This window comes from Vidua chalybeata, chromosome 20, assembly GCF_026979565.1.
Source record: "Vidua chalybeata isolate OUT-0048 chromosome 20, bVidCha1 merged haplotype, whole genome shotgun sequence".
NCBI lineage: Eukaryota > Metazoa > Chordata > Aves > Passeriformes > Viduidae > Vidua > Vidua chalybeata.
In genome coordinates this window covers 5,289,763-5,314,135 of record NC_071549.1, presented here as the reverse complement: position 1 = coordinate 5,314,135, position 24,373 = coordinate 5,289,763, and the positions used below count along the sequence as shown (strand labels likewise).

Here is a 24,373-nt window from a genome sequence, read left to right as displayed (position 1 = left end):
TGACGTCAGATCTGTAAGTTTATTTGCTCAATGTACGACGGCTACATAATGACTCACATTCATGATATTCCATCACTGAGGAAAAACTGCTAAGAATGGTCCGTGTGTGAAATAATTCCTTACAGAAACACGGAGTTGGAAAAATAATCACTGATTAGACCTTAAAAATAGTTCACTGCATAACATGACAAAAAGCACAAACAAAGGCTCATTCAAAGAACACAGTCATTGTTCTCCTACACTGTAATAGTTATAATTTCACCATGACGAACACCAGACATTAAGATTAAGCTAACACTGGTGTTTTCTTTTGCTTTTTTTTTTTTTCCTTTTTAAAAACAAAATCATATATAATTGCATGTCACTATAGCAACATCCATAACAGATCAGTTTGTTACGATCACTATTTGGTAGAGCAAACTTTACCCCCGAAAAAAAAAAAAGGAAAGAAAAATAAATTAAAAAACTTTAAAAAATTTTTGAAGACTATTTTGTCATAGGAATACATAACATCTACAGTATAAGTTAATAAATTTCAAGCTACTGTATAGAAATACGACACTAGCATGCACAATATTGTATCAATAGAGTAATGGAGCAGTAATCATTTCACTGGAGAGACAGTATCATAGGCAAGTGCATCTCTTAAAAAATTAAAGAAACCATTCAAGCTGCTTAAAAATCAAGTCCCTGACCCCCACTCCGTTTTTAGCCCTCTTGTGCCATCTCTCCTGCATAAGTTTCCTAAAGCAGCCAGAGCAAAAAGCCAAAAAGAGTAGTAATTATTTGGAGAAAAAGAAAAAAAAAAAAAAAAAGATAGGTTTTGTAATTCCAGTAAATCACTTCCAATTACACAGCTGGGACAACACTGCTCACGGGACACGGGGGTCGATGAGAGGGAGGTCAGAAGCCTAAAGCATCTCCCGGTCCCGGCACCGCACACCCCTGGCCGCGGGATGCTGCGCCCCGAATTCCCTGGGGGACACTCGGAGCAGGAAAACCCGGCCTAAAGAAAGCCGTGCCGGGGAAACCCGGCCTAAAGAAAGCCGTGCCGGGCAGGGCCGGGGCTGAGGCGCTCCCGGGCAGCGGCTCGGGGCCGGCGGGAGGGGCCGGAGCCGTGTCCGTCCCCCCGGGCCCCGGCAGCGGGAGCGGCGGTGCCGTGTGTGCCTCACCACAACGCGCCGTGTCGGGCTGGCTCTCGCAAGGGACAGGGAAAGCCTGGTTCCAAAATCAGCCTCAGAATCACGATAAGGAATTAAAGCACGAGCGCGGTTTCTCCTCACTGCGCTGCGGGAAGCGCTGCAGGGCGCAGCACTCCGCGAGCCAGAGAACAGCAGTGAACCTCCAACAACCATGGAAAAAATCAAAATTAAAGCTAAAGTTACTCAAAATGGGGTAAGTAGTACCTGCTAAGCAATTCAGATGCCCCAACTCCCACCCCCGGCCGGATCAGACAGACTCAGAAAAGATTTTGCTAAGAAGAGAACTAAGTTCTGGGCTCCCGATGGTGGACAGAAATGTCTATGATTGTAGCTCTTCCCTTGAGGAATTTCTCTACCAAATTAGCGTCTAAGCTCCTGAAGTTCACTCATTACACCACAAGCTTCCCCAGGAGAAAAGAAAACACACCCGGCTTCCCTGGTGACAAACAAGGGAGCCCTGGGTGCTGGAGATCTGCTGACAAACCTCATGGTACAGTGGGAGAAAGTCAGGCAGAGTGAAATGGCAGTGCAATCCCTGAGGAAGCAGCTGTGGCACCTTAAATCAGGATGGTCTTTTGAAATACCAAACACAGTACATGACATACAGACCTGAATGCTCTTTTTTTAAATATTTTTTTATTGTTTTTTTATTTAAGTGGCATTTTTAAGTTTAAACACTTCCCCCTTTGTCTAATTAAGTTCTTAAACCTTTTGCTGTGGACTTAAAATAGTTGAAACAGCCGCTAGCCAAGCACCTGTTAAGCTGTTGACCAAAAAACTAGAGCAGCTTTGATGTTCCTCGGGCGGGCGGTCTTCTTGCCTTGGGCGACACAGAATAGCTAAAGCCAGTCCACAGGCGAGGACTGCTCAGGAAGGCAAGCCAAAAGAACTAGCAAAAGAAAGAAAAACAGACAATCAAAGGCTTGATGTCATATGGCTGTAATGTAGAAATACTGTAAACTGCAATTTAGTGTTAATACTGTAAGCTACACCCTAATAAATATCTCAACCAAAAAAAAAAAAAAGAAAAAAAAAAAGAAAAAAAAAAAAAGGAAAAAATATTGGATGGCCTAAATCCCAGGGCTTTGCAAGCCCCAAATTCTTTAGTTTTGTTGGTTTTATTTTTAATTCCTTCTCAATTTGGGGATTTGCAGCTGCGCCCTGGCAGGCAGAGCGCTGCAGAGAGAGGCCCCGCGACGTGGTGTGGGCACACGGCACCTGGGCTGCGGAAACAAACGCTCAAAGCCTTACTGGAACCACAGAACTCCCTTTTTTTTTTTTTTTTTCAAATGTTTTTGCGTTGCTTTCCTTAAAAATGAGGGCCATTCCATCCACGCAAATTCGTCTTAAAACCCTTTTTTTATTTCTAGCAATAAAGTTAAATTAAAGACAGCTCCACTTGTATTAATAATCTACAGAACAGTCCATATGCCAGTGAGGCTGCTATTCCATACCAGCACAGCCAGCCTGACTTCCACTAGTGGTGTTTTGGCAAAAATGTCAACGAGGCAATCAAAGACAGGTTGTGGGGGGCCTCCCTGGGAAGGTGTCCCCTCCCTTTCCCTCCCCCACCCCGGACCCCCCCCCACTCGTGGGAAAAAAATAAAGACTGCAGTAGTTAGCATCAGCGTGCGGCTGCCAGTCCATCGGGGGGGTCTAGTTGTTGCCTTCTCCGCCGTCGTCGTCTTGCTGATCGCTCGTCCAGAGCGTTAGGTTGTCGCGGAGGAGCTGCATGATGAGCGTTGAGTCCTTGTAGGAGTCCTCGTTGAGGGTGTCCAGCTCGGCAATGGCGTCGTCGAAGGCTGTCTTGGCCAGGTGGCAGGCCTGCTCCGGCGCGTTCTGGATCTCGTAGTAGAAAACCGAGTAGTTAAGCGCCAGCCCGAGCCGGATGGGGTGGGTGGGCTGCATGTGCTCCTTGCTGATCTCATGGGCTTCGCTATAGGCCTTCTCCGAAGACTCCACCACGGTCGCCCTCTTCTCCCCGGTGGCCACCTCGGCCAGGTAGCGGTAATAGTCCCCTTTCATCTTCAGGTAGAAGACTTTGCTCTCGTACTGCGTCTCGCTGCAGTTCTTGATCAGGTAGTTGTCCAGCAGGCTCAGCACATCCTGGCACACCGCCTCCAACTCCTTCTCGATCTTCTCGCGGTAGGCACGGACCATCTCGATCTTCTTCTCGTTCCCATCTGCAGAGGTCTTCTGCTCGATGCTGCTGATCACTCGCCAGGACGAGCGCCGCGCCCCCACCACGTTCTTGTAGGCGACGGACAGCAGGTTCCTCTCTTCATTGGACAGGGGCTCGTTCAGCTCCGTCACCTGCGTGGAGAGAGGGGGAGAGAAAAGAGGTATTTGGGTTAAGCGCCAGCCTTCTGACACTCCCATCACACCTTTGGGTGTTCTGTGCATCTCTAGAGAGAGTCAGGAGGAGGCAGTCGGCTCGCAAAGTCCTGCTCTGTCATCCAGCTCTGTCTCTGCCTCCATCCCAGCAGGAGCCAGCTGGGAAATCATGCTGTGGTCCAGACCCACAAGAAAAGGAGCGGACGTTGGGTTTTATTTGAGAGATCAGCATCTTCCAGAATGAGAAAAATCTTCTAGGAAAGAGATGCCTTTCACCTGTAGGATGAGAGTTGGGCTTGGTGATGCAGGGGAGAGGGCCAGTCAAAGCAAGAGGGAGGAAATGGTCCAGGGTTATGAGCTACCTGCATGGATTAACACCACCAGAGCTACAGGGTGTTCATCTTTTCTGCTTCCCACAAGCATGGGGCAGGCTTCAGAGACACCCAAAGAATCTCTGAGATGAGATTACACAATTACAACTGCCTCAGGCACCTGCACAAATGAGGACTTAAAAGCTCACATGGTGAAGGGGAAATCTCTCACACTGGATTTTCCTCACTGAGGTTAACAGTGTTACCTGCCTCATGCACCACAAAATACACAAAGGGATTACGGAGATGACGAGCACAGAGCTCCCTCAGTAACTTGGGAAGCATCAGTTGGTATCACAATAATCCCATTCCAGCTCCCACAACACCATCACTGGCTGGAGCCACCCAGGCAGCACCTTTGGCCAAGACTGCACCAGCCTCCCACTCCCAGGAGCAGGAGGAGCCCTCGCAGCAGACAGGACACCACGTGGCAGCTGCACACAGCTGCTCCCCTGGGGCGGTTACAGCTGCCAAGTGCCACTTTGAGCCCGGGCATGGCCACTGTCCCCTTTCCCCCAGGACACACCCCCACCCCACATCCACACCCTGGCACAGCCACCTGGGAATCAGGCCACCAAAGCAGGAACCTGTGAGCCACCTCACGGCAGTAAAGGATTAGGTAATGGTTTGGATGCGAAAGGCTTCTGCAAACACTGAGTCACTTTCACAAGGATCTGTAAGGGCAAGGTTTGCTCTGGGCCCAGATAACCACATTTATGGTGGGGATCAGGAGGCCAAAGGCCCAGCCCAGGCTCATTTGAATGGCCTGGAATGACTCACAGTTACTCACACCATATTGCTCACACCTGCACATTCCAGAACATCCACTCCTCCTGCATGCTCTGGCTAATGTCTCCTCCCAAAACCAGGCTACAGCTAAGCCTGTTTCCCCCACAACAAGCAGAGTCTTTGATCAGACCTCCTCTAGCCCTTTCCCTCAAGGCAGAGGCAGCAAGCAGACCCTCCACTCCCACCCCTGCTGCTGTGTGGATCTGTGCTGCTCCACAGGATGCTCTAGAGCCTGGCAGAGGAACAGCAGACACCCCTTTTCCACAGGGGTCTTCCTATGCAAACCAGCACAACTGCTTCTGCTCCAGGGTAAGAGACAGCGAGGGAGCAGGACAAAGAGCACAGAGCAGGATGCCAGGGCAGCTCCCAGTGCTCCCGCCCAAGGTAAGCAGGGCAGCGATGCCCGGGCCATCCCACAGCTCCCGGTGCCAGGCCAACCCTCACACCCTTCTCCTAGCCAAGACAACAGTGACTGTTTAACCACAGGGCCCTGGCATCCCTGTGATATCCTGCTTCCTGCAGCAGGGCCCAACCACAAGGTGCCCAAATCCCCGTGGTGAGACACTCGCACGCTGCCTCCAGCCTGCCTGCTGTGCTGAGGTCTCTACTCTGCAGCTTTACAAAACGTCTCCCTATATTCTTCCCTCTCAGTGACACCTGCACAAACCACAGTAATGATTCTGTGAGTTAAAACGTCTTTGGAAGCACAACCAAGATGTCCCCCTGCCCCAGAGCTTATGGGTTGTCTGTCCTCAGAGATACCAAAGACTCCATCAGGTTACCTGGGGGCTTATCCCACCTAAGCTGCCCTGTTTTGAGTGAGGGATTTGGAAATAGAAACATCCAGAAATCCCAGCCTGAGTTATTCTCTCCCAGCTGTAAATGGAGTGTCCAACACCAACAGCCAGACAAGAGACTCAGTGATTCCAAGAGTTTTCTGTCCTGACAGGGGTTGAGGAGATTGATCACCAGATGAAATTTTGCTTTTAGCAAGGTGCTCCCTGAGAAGAGACACCAGTTTTGAAGTGAGGAACAAGCAGGTGCCCCACAGCCACGTCTGCAGATACTTATCACTGCAGGAAGAAGTAGATTTACCTCCTCTCACCAGAAGAGTCTTGCTGGAGGACAGATTTATTAAAACTACAGGGAGTTTCGTGGGATTAGCTTTGCCATAAACATTTTAAATTCGAAGCTATTAAGGATTACGGAGGAAAGTTGCCTGTCAAAATCCTTTCAACAAACTGGCTGACAGATGGAAGGTACACCTGTGGAGACAGCAGATTCCCCTGGGGAGCTCACAGGGAACTTGTAAAAGCAGGAAGGGAGCCTTGTTAACCATGTCATTGCTTTCTAGCAGGACCCAGACTCCCAGGAAGGAGCACTGCAGAGACATGGCCAAGATGTCACATGGGTGGGGACAAGGACCACGGCCCTCAGCACCAGGAGAGGGAAGAGGCTGTAGTCCCACACATTTCAGTTCACAATTGAGCTGAGGGAGGAAGAACAGAAAACCATCTGGCTCTTCCATTCCCAGCAGGAAGAAAATGCAAGATGCCCAGGACACAAGGTATCAGACAGCAGGATACACTGAGCTGCCTTATCAGAGTCAGAAAAAGGCAGAAAAGATGTATCCCAGGCTCAGCTGCCTTTGAGGACATCTCTGCCCTTGGTCTGCCCCGAGCTGCCTGCAGCCCGCTTGCCTGTGCTGGCATTTCCTGCCACAGCCCCCTCCACACTGCAGACTGTGCAGTCACTGTCACTCTGCTCTTCCCACAGCACTGCACCAGTGCCCATCTCCAGCAGAAACCACTCCAACACCTCTGCACCAGCCTCTCACATGCATGTGGGGCTGTGCCTTCTCTGCAGCCTGTGCTGGCCAAACAAATGCTGTTTTTTTTTTTTTACACTGCAGGATACCGAAACAAAGTGAGTTCAACCAAGCCATTGGCTAAACAGCAGGTTCTGATATACTGAGTCTGTAGCATTGCACTGAATGCTTCTGCTATAACATCAAATAAGGCAATATCCTGCATCAGGCCTGGATCACACTGCAGCAGTCACATTATGGAAGGGGGGAACCATCCCCCTTCTTAACTCAGACCCTGAAGGAGTCTCACCTCCCCAAAGATGGGCAGTACCCAGATCAGGTCCCCTGATGCCATTTCCAGCACTGTTACATGGAGTCAGAGACTTCAAACAGCCAAAGGAAAATCCTAATTTGGCATTAGGAGGGCTTGGCAGGAGCACAAAGCCATCAGCCCCCAGCTGGAGTCTACCTGCTCTTTGGGAAGCTCAGTCAGTTTGGAGTTTTACTTCCCTGGCTGCCAGCAGAGAACAGCACAATTTGCTCTGCAAATCTCAGTAACTGTCCAGTCTCATCTCACTCTTGTGCTCATGGAGACTAGGGAGAGGGGCAGGAGATGCATGAGCCAATATCATGTCCTGGATATGGCATAAACAGCCAAGGACAAGGAGCTGATCCACATGGTGGAAACTTGTTAAAGGAAAGTCTTTCAGCTATTCTGGAAAAAAAAAAAAAAAAAGAGAGAGAGAACACACCTGCCAGGAGCAGACTGCACAAGGACACCCAGGCAGGGAGTGCAGGGAGCTTGGCATGGAGCAGTCCATGCTGCCAGGCTCTGGCTGGGAGGCATGTTCCATCACCAAGCTGGAGGACACCACCAGTTCCAGTCTCACCAGTTCTCTGATGGCACAGTGTCTGCACCACCAAGACTCAAGTGCCCTTAAGCCACGGGGAAACTCCTTGACTTCCCATTGGACAAAAATTACTGGAAGTTTAGGGTTTATACTGCTTGGAAGACCAGAGACTTGTACAAATTCAAGCCCTCTGATTTGCAGCAAAGCACTGCAGAGGCAGCACCATCTCTGAGAAGGTTTTCCTGATTTCTCCACTACAGCTGGAGCTCTGACTCAGCATCCTGCCATAAACCTGGCAGGCTCCCGGCATGCCCGAGGATCATATTGCAGCCAGGCAAGGTTCAGCCTCTTGAGGAGAGGCCAGGGAACAAACAAAACTTTACCTGTCCCTAATGTCAATGTAAACTGCAAAAGCCCAAGGGTTGGTTCTACAGAACCTTGTTTCTGGAAGTATCCTGATTTGGTGAGACCCACAGGGAAGGTTTGCTCCCAGAGAACAGCAAGTTAGGTTGGTTAGGGGCTTATTCCAGGACTCCCATCCTCCACTTCTCACCTTGCATGAGTAGGTCTGAGTAAACATCAGGAAATGACTGTTTTTGAGGTCCCCTCAGTGACTGCAGTGAAGATTCATCACAGGACTTAGTTCTACCTGTTTATTCTTGCACACTTTTCACTTAGTTTGATAATTAAGTGCCCACCCATTTACAGCTTCTGCCTGGCTTTGATGTCTTATCTTAAAGCAGACAGCACTGGCAAGCTGACAGGACCCAGAGATCCTTCCCTGGGGAATACCATCAACATCTGACAGTTTAACCCCTGACAGTTTAACCCAACACTTGCTGTTCTTATTGCATAGAAGAGAATTCGAGTCCTTCAGGACATCAGACAGCTACAAAAGAGTGAAGCTTTCCTGGAGAGACAGAGACACACATGAGAACTTCAAACTGTTCACTGAGAAAAGCTTATAAAGATCATCAGAGGTCCTCTCCCACCAGGATACACAACATCCATCTTCCCTTCAGCACTCGTGCTTCCTGTTCTATCTACAGCTCCTGCACCATGTAATTAAATTCGTTATCTCTCCACACAAACCCTAGCAAGTGCCTTGTTTTCCTTCACATGCAGCTCGTTAGTCTGAGCTCTGGCCTGCAGGTCCCCTTCTGCGTTTCATTTTTTGAAAGGCAAATGTGCTTTTGAAACAATGTTCTGACCAAATCCAACCACTGAAATTCCTTCTTGGTCTGTAGCCACTGGCACGGGGAGCACCAGCACAAAACCCCTCCAGGCTCAAAAAGGTCACAATACCTACAGACATGTCACCTCCCCCCCCATCTCCAGCTGCTGTCTCATGCTGCCCACCACCCATGAGCAGGGACAAGAGAACATGGCCTCAGGCTGTGCCAGGGAAGGTTCAGGCTGGACATCAGGAAGAAATTCTTCACAGAAAGGGTTGTCAGGCATCAGAAGGGGCTGCCCAGGGATTTGTGGAGTCCCCATCCCTGGAAGTATTCAAGAAATGAGTGGACATGGCACTAAGTGCTCTGGTCTGGTTGATGAGGTGGTGACAGGTTAAAGGTTGGACTCTGTAACCTTGGAGGTCTTTTCCAACCTTAATGATTCTGTGACAAAACCACCTTCAGCAGCCCAAGTGCTGTCAATTTGGAAGGCCATGACTGCCAGACTGCCTGTTTTTTCCTGTCCCCAGCTCGCCCTAACTTGAAGAAATGGCTACCCTCAAGCACATGAAATTGTCACCATTACCCAGCAGCCTGGTGAGAGTCACGACTTGATGTCACTCAACCTCACCAAGAGCAGCTTCTCCCCAAGCACCAGAGCGAGCTGTCCTACAACTCCATCACAGCAGTCAGGAAGATGCTTTTCTTAAGCACTGTCCTACTTTGGCGAAGTAGGCGTGTGTTAAACCAGACCTAAATCTAAAATGTTACCAGATTGGTTTGGGTTCTTTTCCCCGTTGCCTTGCCTTCGCCCCCACGTCACACTTCCAAAGTGGAAGTCACACCATAACTGCTTCTCTCCTTGCTGACCCCCCCTTCCGCTGTCCTCTGCTCATGTTTTAACTCAGTGTGGCCAGGAGGGGTTTGGGCTGTAGGTCAAACCCTTCCTCTCATCCCAGACAAGACCAAAAAAAAGCACGTGCAGGCTGTGGGCAGACACAAGTTCCCCACTGCCTTCTCCTCTGCCTGTTTCACTATGAATAATCATGTCCTAGTTCCCGTTTTCTAAGCTGGCAGGGCCAGTTCACGTCACAGGACAGCGGCTGAGGGCACATGGGATGGTTCTGCCATTACATTTCAAATTGCTCCCAGTGCCTCAAGGATCGGTGTCTGCAGAGAACTGTTTATTGCTTGTAGCCCAACTGCATCTCAGAGGCTACTCAGGCACTCCAGACACCAATTAGGATTTCTGCATGTTCTTCCTACACTTAACAACAGCTTTCATCCCACTCTGCAGCCTTTATTACTTAAGGCGACTTTGAACCTCCCAAGACAAAGTCTTCAAAACTGGGAGATGTGGAAACCAAGAGCTCATTTATTTTATTGGCCTCTGTAGCTTAATAACTACATGTGATTGCACTGCATTCAGGTTTGATCAGTCCTTGGAGCCTGCAGGCCTCCTGCTCCAGTTTCAGTGTGGCCATCATGGATTTCAATTAGAGAAAAAGCAAATTTCAGCTGCTTGGGTCATTCTTGCACATGAGAAGTCGAAGGGAGACAAGGTGAGAACATCAGTAAGAGCAGCAGAGCTCTGAGCTGCTCCATTCAGTGTCTGGCAGCAGCATTTTGTGTACCAGCCCTTATCTGCAGCACTGCAGTCCCAGCACTTGGTCTAACGACTCTGGGTTTCTTCCCACTACAGAACACCTGGTGCCATTGATTTGTGTCCCTGACTTCTTCTGCAGCTTGAGATAAGGCAAACACGAGGGAGCATTTGCCTGCCATGGCTATTGGGGACAGAGAGCAGACCAGACACATCCCAGTAACCAACTGGAAGGAATACCCCAACCTCCCAGTTTTGTGCATGTTCAAGTGTTCTACAAACAAATGTTCAAGGAGCTACAAACCATTTCTGAGTTAGCATTGCACAGTCCTGTCGCAGGGAGCTGCTCCTCGAGTCAGCGTGTGCTTTCTGAGCCAGGAAGGAATTATGCTCAAATTTTCTTGTTTTCCTTATTAACACCCTGATTCCCATCAGCCTTACTGACAGGCTATTAAAGAAGATGAAAACTGGCCGTAGGACAACTTGTTTCAGCATCTTGCTGCCACTACCTGCCTTGTATTTATTAAAAACTCTCAGTGAAAATGATTGACCTCTGTTGGCCTAGTGCCTTCCAGCCACCAGATGGAGAGAGCAGCAAGTCCAACCACATCAGTCCCAGCATTTCAGGGGATTGTCACTCAGGGCTCATCACACCATCCCTGGCAGATGGGATACCAGCACCTTTGCCTGCTAACTACAAAGCAACAGAAGGGATGCCAAGCTCTTCCTTCCCTGGGATATGGCAGGCTGGCAGCATCATCTGCCCACTGCTGTGTTCTGTGAGTGCCTCAGCAGCAGCACAGGATCACCACCAGCCTTCTCCATCACCCAACAGCTCGGGGAGCTCTCCTGCCTCGGATTATCTGCTCTGTCCCCTGCTGACAGGCCTGTTTTCCAAGCTCTCTGCTAAGCACGTGGAAGACCAGTGCCACAGCGTGCCGCTGCTGTGAGAGCTCAGACGTAGCCCTGGAGCTCACAGCAATTTTCAGGAGCTCAGAGCTGATCCGTTGATCCTTTTGGAAGCAGAATGACAATTCATGGTTGCCATAGGCTCTTCTGGGCTGCTTTAAGCTTTTCCAGGTGAGAGCTCAAGAGCTCTTCAAGAGTAACTGCAGTCTTTCCTCAGAAGCATTTCCGTACAAGTTTAAAGACCTGGGGTTTTAAAATTTCTGTTTAGGCATTATTCCTCAGAAGATTCCATCTACTCACAGCCCTTTGAGCTGAAGCAGACATTCACAGGATGGCTACTGGACATTTCTAGAGTCTTAAGACTTGGTCCACGCAGATGAAGATGGTTTTTTTTCTTTCCAATTCATGGTAAAACAAACCCAAGCTAGACAGATTTGAGGGACTCCAGATAAATGCACCAAGTTTCATTTGGGGAGGGTGTTTAGTGCTGCTGGGAGCATTAGCTACTTAAAGATTTACCTCACAGCTTCCAAGGGTACTAATCTGGCTCAGACCTTAGTGCTTTCCTGCTCACCTCCAGCCCCACTGCCAGGCAGTAAGAATCCTGCCACCAGATCATCAAATCCTCCCCAGAGCATCAAGTGCCAGGCCTTGTCCTTAATCAGGGGCTCCAAAAATGCCTGTGCCCATGACCTCTACCTGGCTGAGCCAAGTGGAAAGAGAAGACATGATGTGCCATGGGCAGGCCACCCCAAGGCTGAGAGCAGGTTCTGGTTGCTGGGAGAGCCTGTTTCCAGGTCTGCTGGAGCAGGATGATCTGGGCAATTCCTGTCTGCTGGCATGGCTTCCTTTGGCACCACAGAGCCACTGCTGCCATGGCAGCTGCAAGCTGCTGCTCCAAAGGGTGAAATGGGAGAAGCTGCAGCCATGCAAAACTCCCTGCAGTGAGCATGCACGATTTTGGCTGCTCCATGTCACTCCTCCAAACACTTTGAGAACACCTGCTTGTTGCACATCCAGGTAAGATTCTGGAAATATTAAAAACAAGCACCACACAAGATTTTTGCTCTAGGTGTCTTGGTCTGCAGATCCAGCAGTTCCTTGGTGTCTCAAACATGTTTTACCAGATTAAGCAAAAGACTTCCCAGAACACCCAGGCGGATTCCTGCATGCCAGCTCCATGCTAGGTTTAATTTCTGCAACAGTGAGTAAGGTGATTATCCCTCCAGATGTACTTTACCCTCCCATTGCTTCGGGGATTTCAGGCTTGATCTTACACACCTCCAGCAAAGACAATTTTATTTAATTTCTTAAATGAACTTACAGAAAAGAAGAAAGTCAAGTTTTTGCTCTGGCAGCTTTCTGGAGCACTTCAACCAATTTTAAATTACAAGGAGGGTCACTTTATTATCTTAGATCCAACTGTTTAACTCCCCTTGCCTGGCTCCGGCCATCCCCTCCCAGCCTCTTCTGAAGCCCAAGGGGCTCCCACCAAAGATTTGATCTCAGTTCATCACAGGTGACAGAACCCCTCAGGTGCTGACGTCACCTTGACACCACCAAACACAAGAAGCCAAGCTCCCAAATTCTAGGTAATGAAATATTCACCCCATGTAACAAAGCCCAACAGCATTAACAGGCAAAGCTCCAACGCCTGCCCCAGCTGGGTGTAAATCAAAGGCTGTTAATCTCCCCCAAGTTCTCATTCACTGCTGAATACTAAGCATTAGCCTTTTACAAGTAGAGATCTCCTACAGCAATTGTTGAGCGTGTCTGTTAGCACATGGCACAGCAACAGCTTCTCCACCTACTATTAATAAACTTGATGCTGCTGAGCACCACAACTGTCCAAACAACGCGTCCATCAGCAGCCTCGTTAGCACTGAGGCTGAGACTTCTCACTGGTGTTTTTCTAGAGCCTTGCTGAAACCATCTTAGAGAGGAGTCAGAAGCACACTGACATGCCAAGTAGCTTTGCTTGGTACGTAAGCAAAGACACATCCCAAGCAAGCCAACCCATCTAGCGAGATCAGAGGGAATTTGCAAACAATTAAGGAATGGTTTGCACTTGGAATCCCTGCAGACTTGCGCTCGTCCAAGCACAGCTGCCTCAAACACCCATACACGGACTCAATTCCAACATCTCCTTCACAGAAGAAAAACATTAAGTACTCTAATCCCTAATCTGGGGATCACTTTAAGGGAATCTCACGCCATCATCAGTGACATGTTCTCTAGTTACTCTCCTACTGCAATTAACTAATGCACTGCCCCTGGTCACTAGATCACTAGCTTGGGGCCAAAAAGCAGGTTTGTTTAATATCTAATTGAGCATGTACTGGGTCATGTCAGAGATGTGACTAAATCTGGGTTAGCACAGAAAAACCTCAGACTGGGGGAAGTTTGCCCTTAAATAGGCAGACAAAGGCTTTTGTTTCACCAGCTACACGAAGGCTTTGCTTTTGAGAGAGAGTTTTGTCAGTGTTTCCTGCAGCACAAGAATTGCTGCCTCATAATTTCAGCTCCATTTTCCAGACTTCACCATTTCTGAGCTTTTCCAGACTATACCAAGATAACCAGCAGTGCAACCAGCATGAAACTCCAAGGTGAAGATCAACCCTTATGATTTACCAGCCCCAGCAGCTTCCAGCCCACAAGAGGGACCAGAAAGATGCAGCAGCTCAGCCTCACTATCATTGTGTGCTCAGAGAAGATGGACAAAGCCATCCCACTGCTGAGCTCCTGTCCCAGGCATGCTCCTCACCCGGAGCCACGGGTGGGAATCCTACATCTTGGCATCTGGATTGTGGAGCAAAGAGTCAGACTTCTTGCTTAAGAAAAGAAATAAATTTAAACAGCAGAATAAAAGTAATTTTGTCCCCATCTTCCTTAATTTTAGACTGGGAGGAAGGACTTTGCTCATTAGATCAAGCAGCCATGGGGAAAAACATTCCCACAAAGCCATTTCATTTGCATGAGGAAAGAAGAGTTCCCCCACCTTCAATGACCAAAAGCTGCACTGGCAGAAGCACAGGCAGAGCCTGGCAGCCAGCAGCCATGGCAGAACATTTTATCTCAATGCCACCAGCATAAAACCAGCCACCACCATTTATCTGGATTGCTTCTTCAAGTCAAGCCAAAGGTTTCAGGGGCTGAAAGACAAAGCCACCAAAAATCCAACACAGTGACCAATCCATTGCTACTTCCCCTTGTTTTAGCTGGTTTCCAGGCTATTGCTGCCCAGCTGTGACCATCACTAGTCAAATCAAGTCAATATTTAAGTTTTCACTCAGTTTTTGCTTCCCAGACAAGGCAGTTGCCATTTTCCAAAAATGGCAGTTGCCATTTCTCTGCAGTCACGTGAATCTAACACTGGGGAGCAAGACTTCAGCTAAGGACCAGTTGGGTTAGTTACCTGTCCAGTAAAGAGCAGAAATTGTTGAAGGCTTTCAGCTTTCCAGAAGGAAAAGACAAAGACTTGACCAGTGAAGGAAAGAAGGTCTAAGCTGGCTCCAAACCAGTTAGCACAGAAACACTCCTCACAGTATCAGCTTTGGAAAAATCTGTCATGAGCTGCAGAGCACTGAAGCGTAGGAGAACGCCTGGAAGCATCCAGGGTGCAGCAGCTACCCAGAGACAACCTCAGTCCTGCATCACAGCTTTGCCACAGTGAGGTGGAAGATGATGCCTGGATCCTATCAAGACTGTCAATGGAGAAACGCTTGGGAAGCCAGGCAAATCCTGTTCCACTGTGCTTTGTGCTGCAGTTATTCTAATATGCATTCACATTTTGCTGGCAGCTCAGGAGGCTGAACAGGGCAGAAAAGCATAAGGCAGAGTCTTAAATGCCCCAGGCATTGACCCATCTGAGGAAAAGCTCCCTCAGGTCAGATTGGAGGCATTTTCCAATGCCTCCCTTCCCTGTACCTGCCTTTGAACAGCCTGGTGTTTGGCTGGGACACCGAGCAGCCAGCTCTGGTCTGAACTAGTCTGACAGTCCTCATGGCTCTTCCCTGCCAGACAGGAATTGAGCTCCCTACACACCACTCACCTCTGCCAAGGAAAAAGCAGCACCAACAAGCTCAGCAGTGCTCCACATCCAAGGACACGTCTGAGCTCAGACAAAGCCACCTCCCAAAAAGCAGTTGGTTACTCCAGCACTAGCAGTTGGGACACACAAAAGCTTGGATTCTTTTTTTCCTAATTATGTACGCTTGCACACAGCTTCTGTGCATGGTTTACTTGGCATGAAGCAGCTCCAAATAGAAGCTCAAGAGTTCAGTCAGAGTTGGTGCATTAGGCCCTGCCAGATGTGTCACCATCCCTGGAATTTTCTCCAGATGTCAGGTCATGGCTACCACTCTCCTCCCCAGCCCCTGCTCCATCAGCTGCACTCTGAGCCATGTTTCTCCTTCTGTCCTCAAGAGCAACAACTGCAAATCCAATTCTCAGCTACAAGCCTGCAGAGGTAGTAGAAATATCAGGCTTTGAAAAATCCGTGTCCTTAGGATTGTGACCTTGGGGTCACTCATCAGCCTGGGAACAAAACCCAGGCCCCCCTATAGGCTAATGGGGTCCATCAGGTCACTTTCACTCCACCTCCCTGATCTTAAGCTCAGCAAAGCTGAGGCAGCTTATTCCTACTTGGAAAGCCAAGCTGAGCATGCTCCTGAGAAGCACTAATGCTACTGGCCCAGGCACAAGAATACACATGAAGAAGAGAAAAAACGTATGGTGGTGATCCTCAAATTAAGGAAAATCTTAATTCTACCAGCTGTAGAAGCTGAGGAAGAACCATGTTTTTCATCTCCCTGATCAGAAACCAAACCTCAGCTGCAGGAGGCAGAGGGATACACCACAGTTGGAACATGGATAACCCTCTTGAAAGCACCATCCAGAACATCCATGAGAACCACTAAGAGGATGCCAAACACATCATCCTGTTACCAAGAACAGTGTATACGCCCCTAGATGCTGGAGTGTTCAACCCAGGAGACATTTCTGGAGCTGAAGTTCTGTGGTTGTCCCTAAATTGCTGTTCCTGAGTATTCCAGCAAGGCCAAGCACACATCATCAGTGTCCAAGGAGTTTATTCCAGAGAGCAACTTTGGGATCAGCTGGTGAACACAGCTGGAGCAGATAGGGTTTATCCACTGACATTATGAAGCTTATTTGGTGTAATAAAACAACTGAATCTCCTGTGAACCAGCCATCTTTTTACACAAGAAGCAGCAAATAAAGGTGGTTGAAAAAAAAATGTAACAAATCAAGACAACTCCCACCAGTCTTGTTGCACTTTCATGGTTAGACATCATCCAATAGATCTACTGAATAAATAATCCAGGGGTTCATGGAAAGCCCTTGCCCAAGTTTTACTGTTTCTATGCCCCCAGTCTAATTCAACTGCTATATTCTCCATCACAGTCTCAATATCACTTTTGTTTGGTTCAAGAAGAGCCATTTCGAGTCCAATCCACCCTGGCTGCTACACTTGGCCAACTAAGAAACTCAGCATGGTCTTGTAAGTCAGAGACTCTTCCTAAATGGACTAAATAAGAGCTCACAGGAGCTCAAAGAGACTGCAGTCACATACAGGGCACATTGCTACCTATCTGTGGCTTAGGTGCACATGTGACTCAGGCTACTGCTACGAGGTCCCAAGGCTGTCACACAGAGACAACCCCACACTGTGAACCTGTACAAGGTCAGAAGGACAGGAGCTCCTGACAGCCACCATCCTGTCCTGACCCCATGGACCTCCAGGAAGGAAGCCCTGCTCATGAGTCAGGCTGTCTCCAATCCCTAGCACCACTGCAGTCCACCAGTGGTCTGGAGGCACTGTGAGCCTGGGCAGCATTCAACCTGCCTGCACAAGAGCATCAATGCTGCCATTAGATGCCAACAGCTAATGACTGCACCATCCACCTCAGCACTGGGAATGGTTTCTTCAAAGCCTTCCCCAGCCCCCCTGGGAAGTGCTACTACAGCAGCTCGCACTCCTTGGTCCCCTCCCACCATCACAGATGGCCTGCCCAGCATTCCTCCTGGAGAAGCCTTTCCACCTTCACCACCCTTTTGTCTGTGTACACTGCGAGCAGAAAGCAGCTAATCATCCCTGCTCTGCTTCCTGGAGACTCTCCAGATAGGCTGGATTTGTGTTACTACCCCTTTTTCCAAGGGTGAGCCTGCTGTCTGTGTGAAGCCTTGCTATCAGCACTGATACACTGGATGTGGAGCTGGTGACCATCACGGGAGAGGCCCACATACCCCATGCCAGGGAAGGCCTGCAATTCCACATCCTCATGCTCCTCCTCCACCCACAATGGCCATTTACTGCACCAAGATGTGCTGCCTAAAGCTTGCAGCAGCCATCTGCTTTCCAACATCTCCAACAGTCCCCCCTTCACACCCACACTTGGTGGTCCTTGCATACAGCACAGCCACGGCCCTGCTGCAGAGTTGGGCCCCCAAATTCGAGCAGTCAGGTGTTCCCCTCAAAGGGGACAGCCCCACACCTACACCATACATAGGTGCGGTGCAATAATTCTCCCTCTACACTTTTAAAAGATTACTTATTTCCCGCATAAGTTACTGCGACATCTTGTTCATTCACCTGCACGTCCCCCCAACATAAAGGTCTGTGGGGAGGCATGTGCTCTGCTCCCTGGGCAGCGCTGGCCAGGGCCTTGGCAGGGCTCCCACCTCCGGAAAGCCTCCAGTAGCACCGCTCTCCCCAGCTAATGGACATCGATCCCCAGCCCTGGCGTGGGCTCGGACAGCAAAGCTCTTCCTGAAGCTGAACCAGACAAAAATGCATCTTGCTCCAACCACCAGCACTGTGGGGAAGTGAAACTCCAGCAAGCAAGCCCAAGGCCAATGTCTGGCCACACTGGGGACCAGCAGAGAGCTTTCCTGTCCCCCAACACCTGAAAGGGTTGATGGTAGCCCCAGACAGCACTGAGGGGACAAGGGACATGACCAAGGTCATGAAGACATGCCCTGGATCGATGGGCCCAGCCCTGCACCCTTCCTGGGTGTGGCATCACCTTCTGCTCCCTCTGGTAGGTGAGGGGACCATCTGCTGTGTTTTCAGAGACTCCCCCAGTAAACCTGCCCCTTTTGGAGGCTGAAGGAGCAATCCTGCTCCTGCAGCTGCAACACAACTGCAGGTAGCAATTAGGGGCACTGGCAGCTAGCACTTGCAAGAAGCAAGGAGGTAGAAGTTATTATATATAAATAATATTTTTGAGCAACTATTGCAATCCCAGACACCACTAGATGAATTAGCAGACAGCAAGAACCCCAGCACACCAATTCCATTTTAAACCACTAACACAGCCATTCAGCACAGCCTCCCAAGCAGACAGGGCTGAGGCTGAACAACCCACCCAGCTGCCCCACGTGAGGCGGCCACCAAAATGCAACGGTGAGATGGAGCTGCAGGAAAACGAGCCTCTTTTATGCCCATCATTGCCACGGCAGGTTTGAAAGGAGAAGCACCCAGCGTTTCTCAGCAGGGTGCTAGGGAGGGCTAGGTTTGGAGGGCAGGATGGCTCTGCATCACCTTCGCTAGGCGCAGCCCGCATGCTCTCTGCTACCGCCTGGGTGCATTGCAGCTTGGACCATGGCATATGACATCACTAGGCGTTGCTACGGAAATGAGTGCGAGGTCATCAGCCTCCCGCACAACCGGGGCTGGGGGCTGGGCAGCGCACGGGGACGGGGATAACCGGCTGTGACACGGCTGTGACATGGCCGTGGCCGCCGGACCGGCCGTGCCGGAGCTGGGGCAGAGCGGTGCAGAAAGGAAGAACAAAGCTCTGCCTTTTGTTTGCTGGTGAAGGGAGGCGTCAGCGCTCCCCGCTGGGGATCGTTTCCTTACGGCCAAACTACCCGGCAGCTGATAAGAGGCGTTAGCCCGGGTTACTGTTTCACCAGGGCCCGTAAGGAAAAATCACACATAGGAGCTCTTCACAGCACCTGGGGTTCGAGCACCCAGCCCGGGGAAGCAGGCTAAGAGAAATTCACAGTGCAACACGGCTGTGAGTCCCGGGCATATCCCTGCTGGCTTTGTCACGGCGGCTGTATTATCCGTAGGAAATGAGCTGTAGGATCTGCTCACACAGCAGGCTTTGCTTTAAAATGAATAGATGCCGCTATCAGAAAACGGTATAAAAGCCACAGTGCAGCAGAGGGACAGCCCGACTGGTTTAATGTGATAATATCTCGTTCCGATTATCCGTATTTCATTCCCTGATAAGACATCTCCTCCCTCCCCGGGCTCGGGCTGTGACAGTTTTGTCTGTTTGATAAATGCAAGGTTATTGACAAAATGGTGCAATATGGGCAAACAGAGCTGCACCCACGGCAGACTGCGACATTCCCAGATCGGCATTCACTTTTCATCAGCCGGGGAGGACACCCCAGCTCCCAGCAAAGGTTCAGACCTGACTAAGAAGACAAACATAAAGAACAGTTTTCCCCTTTAAAGCACCCCCTCCCTCCCTCCACCCAGTCTAGCCTCTCTGCAATATGACAAATGCAGAATCTTCTGGAATGACTTGATCCTGCCTCCCACGATTGCTTTGTTTGCAAGATCAGATCAGAGATATGTTTTTTTTTCCCTTCTTATATTGTCAAAATGTCAGTATTGAAGGGGAGCGTTCAGTGTCACAAATCAGATCAGCCTGCTATATGCAGAGTCTTTATTTTAAGAGTGTGAAATGAATACAACATGACTCAATTCATAAATCTCCAACCAAGAGCAATAAAAATAAGAGCTTTGACAGTGAAAGGGCTCCCGATCTTTGGGGTCAGGGGCACACACCAGCACCGGCGACCACGCGTGGGAAGGGATGCACGGGGAGATATTTCGGCAGCGGGGAGAGATGTGCACGGAACCCCCCCCACACCGGGTCCCCCCCTGCCTCGCCCCACGGGCCCCGAGCCGGTGTGACCCCCCCCGGGCAGCGCCGCACCCCCGCCTGGCTCCTCTGCCCCGCTGGGGAGGGGGCATGGGGCGGGGGGAGAGAAGAAATGCGGCTGGAAGGGGATGTGGGGGGCTGCAGGGCTGCGGAGGCAACGTGCCCCACGGCGGAGGAGAGGATGTGGGGGTGCTCTAGGGCAGGGGGATGCGTGCGGCTGGGTGGGGGCGGCAGGGCAGGGGGGGCAAAGCGCGGGGGTTTAGAGCAGGGGGAGGATGGGGGTGGCTCTGGGGCAGAGAGGGGGGATGTGTGCGACTGGGTGGGGGCCCCGGAATAAGGGAGAAGATGCGGGGGGGGGTTTAGGGCAGGAGAGAGCGATGTGTGGGGCTGGATGCGAGCACCAGAACAGGCGAAAGATGCGGGGAGGGGGCTCTAGGGCAGAGGAGCAGGATGTGTGGGGCTGGGTGGGGGGGGCCCCAGAGCAGGGAAAAGGATGCGTGGGGGGCTCTAGGGCAGGGACGGGGGTCGGGAGAAAGCAAAGTAACCCTGGATCGGGGAAAGCGGCGGGAACGGGACTCAGCAGGAGGTGTCGGAGGGCGAGGGACCGGGGCCCTCACACCCCGCGGCCCCCCCGGCCGAGCCCACCGCCCACCGCGGGGAGCCCGCGGGAAGGGCGAGGGGAGGGCGGCCCCAGCGGGGCAGGAGGAGGAGGAGGAGGAGGAGGAGAGTGTGTATGTGTGTATGTGGGGAGCGCGACGGCCGCGGGACGGGACTCACGTTCTTCATGGCGGCCGCCATGTCGTCGTATCGCTCGGCTTGCTCGGCCAGCCGGGCCTTCTGCACCAGCTGCTCGCGGTCCACCATCTTCGCGGGGTCCGGGGGGGAAGAGGGGCGAGGAGGCTGCGGGCTGCGGGCTCCGGGAGGAGGAAGGAGGAGGAGGAGGAAGAGGAAGGAGGAGGAAGAGGAGGACGAGGAGGGCGCGGCGGTCTCGGCGCTGCTGCGGCTGAGGCGGCGGCGGCGGCTGCGCCCGGTGCTGTGCGCGCGCCGCGGGCCACCACAACCCCCCTGCGCGCGCCCCGCCCCGCCCCGCCCCTCCCCCGCCGCCCCGCCCACCCCCCTCCTCCGCGGGGCACGACGGGAGATGAAGTCCTCAGGCGCGCGAGCCGTGCTGAGTTCACGCGGCACAGCCTCTCCCTTCGGGACTACATCTCCCGTCGTGCCGCGCGCCAAGGCACCGCCCCCTCGCCCCCCTGGGCCCCGCCTGTGCTGATTCACCGGAGCCCGGCCCGGGTGGGCCGCGGAGGGCGCGGCTGGCGCCGGGAGAGCGGGGGGGGACCCGCGGGAGGCGCCGGGGGTCGGGCGGCCCTCGGGACGGAGCCGCGGGGCAGCGGCGGGCACGGCCCGCGCGCGGCAGGAGCGCAGCCGCGGGCCACGCACACCCGCAGCCCGGTCCCGCTCGTGGCCCCGGAGCCGTGGAGGCGCGCAGGGCGCGGGCGCTCCCACGGCCCGGGCACACCCGCAGGCTGGGCTCGCACGCAGAGTGCACTCAGTCGGAGCCCGGGCCCGCTCAGAGCCCGCGCACAGCCCGTGCCCACTCAGCCCACGGGCACTCCCAGCTTGGAGCCGCCCACGGGCCGGTGTCAGAGCCTGGACCCACACGCAGCGTGGTCCCACTCATGGCCAGAGCCACGCACATCCTGATCATACAGCCTGAACCCACCCACAGTCCAAACCCACCCACAACCAGATCCCACCGAAAACCCTGATCCACTCAAAACCCCGACCCGCTCCCGTCCTGGTCCCGCTCACAGCCCGTGCTCCGTTCCCCCGTGGAGACCCTGCCAGTGTTGCTGTGCCTGGGGTCTCTGACACTCTGGCAGTGCTGGGCCAGGCCATGGTGACAGTCTTGGGGTGAACCCCTGTGCCCTGCTTTCCCCTGCCCCCTTTTTCCCACCACGGCCAGGGTCCTGATCCACAGAGGAGAGCATTCCCACTGGAGACCAACGCTGGCTAATGGATAATGACAGCCAGGGCACACAGTGCGCTCACACATGGATAACCCGTGAGATGAAAACTTGTCTGCTCCAGCCATGTGGGGCTCTACATGGGGAGAGCCACTGGGAGTCATAAGACATCCCACTTTCCTAAAAAATCTGTGGATAAAGTGATGCTGAGAGGAGGTTACAGCCCTGGGAGGAATGAAAGGGTTTAATGGATCCTGTTTTCCTCAAAAGCCTCTGGATAAAGCGGTGCTGAGAGGATGCTGTGGCACTGGGAGAAAGGAAAGGGGTCTAACAAACAGAGTGATCCCGATGGAAGCACTTTATCCTGCTTGGAGAGAGCCAGGCAGTGCTGATGCACAGATGAACACTGTCCTTCACGTGCCACATATCCCTGTCCCTTCCCAAAGCCACTGTCCCCGCACAGGTGCTTTGGGAAGTGTGGGGATGAGCTCGGAGGACTCAGCCATCCCGCCTGCCAGTCCATGTGCCGTGGTTTCCTTCTGAAGCCTCACAGGAGCCCTGGCTGGCACTGGGACCTGCCGGTGTCCTCAGGGCAACGCTGTGGCTGTCCAGAGCCCTTGGCCACGGTCTCACCCACGTGGGTGGGGACAAACTGGTTAGGGAATGCTGATGGTGGTGAGCAACACCCTTCTGGGGCAAGATCTCCGTCTTTATTGTGGGTTTAGCACTGCAAATATCCAGGCATCGCCTGGATTCGTGTAGCACAAAATCCTCCTTTATTTACAGCTTCCGAGAGCAGAAGAAATCCCCCCGCTCTGAATAAACAGAACCAGATCCTCTCCATTTCCTCTACAAAAATCTGACGCTGTCTCCTCGCACCCCCGGCCTCACACCCCGCAGGGCACGTGGCTCCCGAGTGAGAGCAGCCTTTGTGCCCAGCCTTTGTTTACTGCCCGGCCATCCCGAGGAGAGATCCCACAGACAAGGGCAGTTTATTCCTCTCCCCTGATAAAGGCTCATTCATCCTCCCGAGGGGGCTCGCTGTCATCTCTGGGGAGCTCCCACAGTGGGGCTCTGGGTTGTTTTCACCCTGGCGCCAGTTTTGGGAGAGGGTCTGTGTAAAAAAAGTGCAGAGTGCAAGAGAATATTAAAGGAGTTTGGTTCCCAAATTATTTTTTTTCAGTTATTGCTGCCATTTCTTATCAATTATCTGGAGGTATCTGTGGGGCATCACCCGAGCCAAGCACGCTCATGTCTGTGAATGAATGAGAGCAGACTCCCCTCATCCCCTTTTGAGCGATCCCACTGCATTTGGGCCGGATATATGCATCCCCTAACTTGGAAAATAAATAATATTATCCCTTGGGTACAATTCCTAGGTTCTCATGGACAATATTGAACACAAGCCCAGACCTGAAGAAGTACTTTTGCACCTGGAAAATTTCTGATTTCTCCAAATATATCAACAGTCCTAATAAAAACTGTTGCCTCTCCATACAAACCTTTGGAATCTTACCTAGTATTTTCCAAAACCCTAGCACATTCTCAGCCAGCCCAACTCTGCTGATTTACAGTGACCCTGTTTTTGCCCCAAAACGAGCAAATACTGATTTATTTCTGTCAGAGCACCAGAGCCATAAATACATTTCCCAACGCAGATGATTTCCTTCCCCATCACAGGTCAGAACAGGATATTCATGATGCTGTAAATTCTTCAGAGTAGCAATCTGGCTGTAATATTTATCTGCAGTGAATCCAGCCCCCTTTTTGAGCTCTGATGCATAAATCAACACCCCTCACAACACCTAATTCCTCTGCTGCACAGCCTGGGCAGCAGTGGGGTGAAGGTTTGGTGGTGGATGGTCCAAGTTAGAAGGCTCTGGTGGGCAGCATGGGCAGCTGGAGGTGTTACCTGGCTGGACATCACTAAATCTCCTTTTCCCACCTCTGGTGCCTGCAGACACCCCTCGGAGAGAGGCTGGGGCAGCTGCTGTGTTGGGAAATCACAATGACCCAAAGGATGTGGGTCTGTTCTGCAGATGTCCCAGAAAAACCTAATAACCTCAATTCTGGCTGAGGGATTAAAAATACCTCTCTGCGCTCAAATGTGCCACTTTGTTAATTCCTGTGGCCTGGAAGAAGAGTCTTTCTCTTTGCATTTTCTTGCCTTCCCTGCTACGTCTTGTCAATGCCTTGTGACACTGTGAGGGAAGGCAGGAAATTCTCCGTGACTTGGAAGTTTGCTTGGGTGAGCTGCTGACTGCTCTGAAAATGGATCCAGAAATCCTCACCCCTCGCTTCCTGCAGGTCATGTGCCCCTACCCTTGTGCCTTTTCCCTCCATGTCTGCTTGCTTGGAGCCAGGGAGATGCCCAGGGAAGGGGATGCCCAGGGAAGGGGATGCCCAGGGAAGGGGATGCCCAGCATGGGAGATGTGTGGTGCAG

At 51.7% G+C, this 24,373-nt stretch overlaps 1 protein-coding gene across 1 annotated transcript; it reads right to left on the bottom strand.

Moving 5' to 3' along the window:
- YWHAG (tyrosine 3-monooxygenase/tryptophan 5-monooxygenase activation protein gamma) lies at window positions 1-21,017 on the bottom strand. The gene is made up of 2 exons (XM_053961331.1): window positions 20,743-21,017; window positions 1-3,515 (listed from the first exon to the last, which is right to left on the bottom strand). The coding sequence occupies exons 1-2, from the start codon at window positions 20,827-20,829 to the stop codon at window positions 2,859-2,861; spliced, it is 744 nt and encodes a 247-aa protein (XP_053817306.1). The 5' UTR covers window positions 20,830-21,017; the 3' UTR covers window positions 1-2,858.
- Between the last annotated feature and the right edge of the window lie 3,356 nt (window positions 21,018-24,373).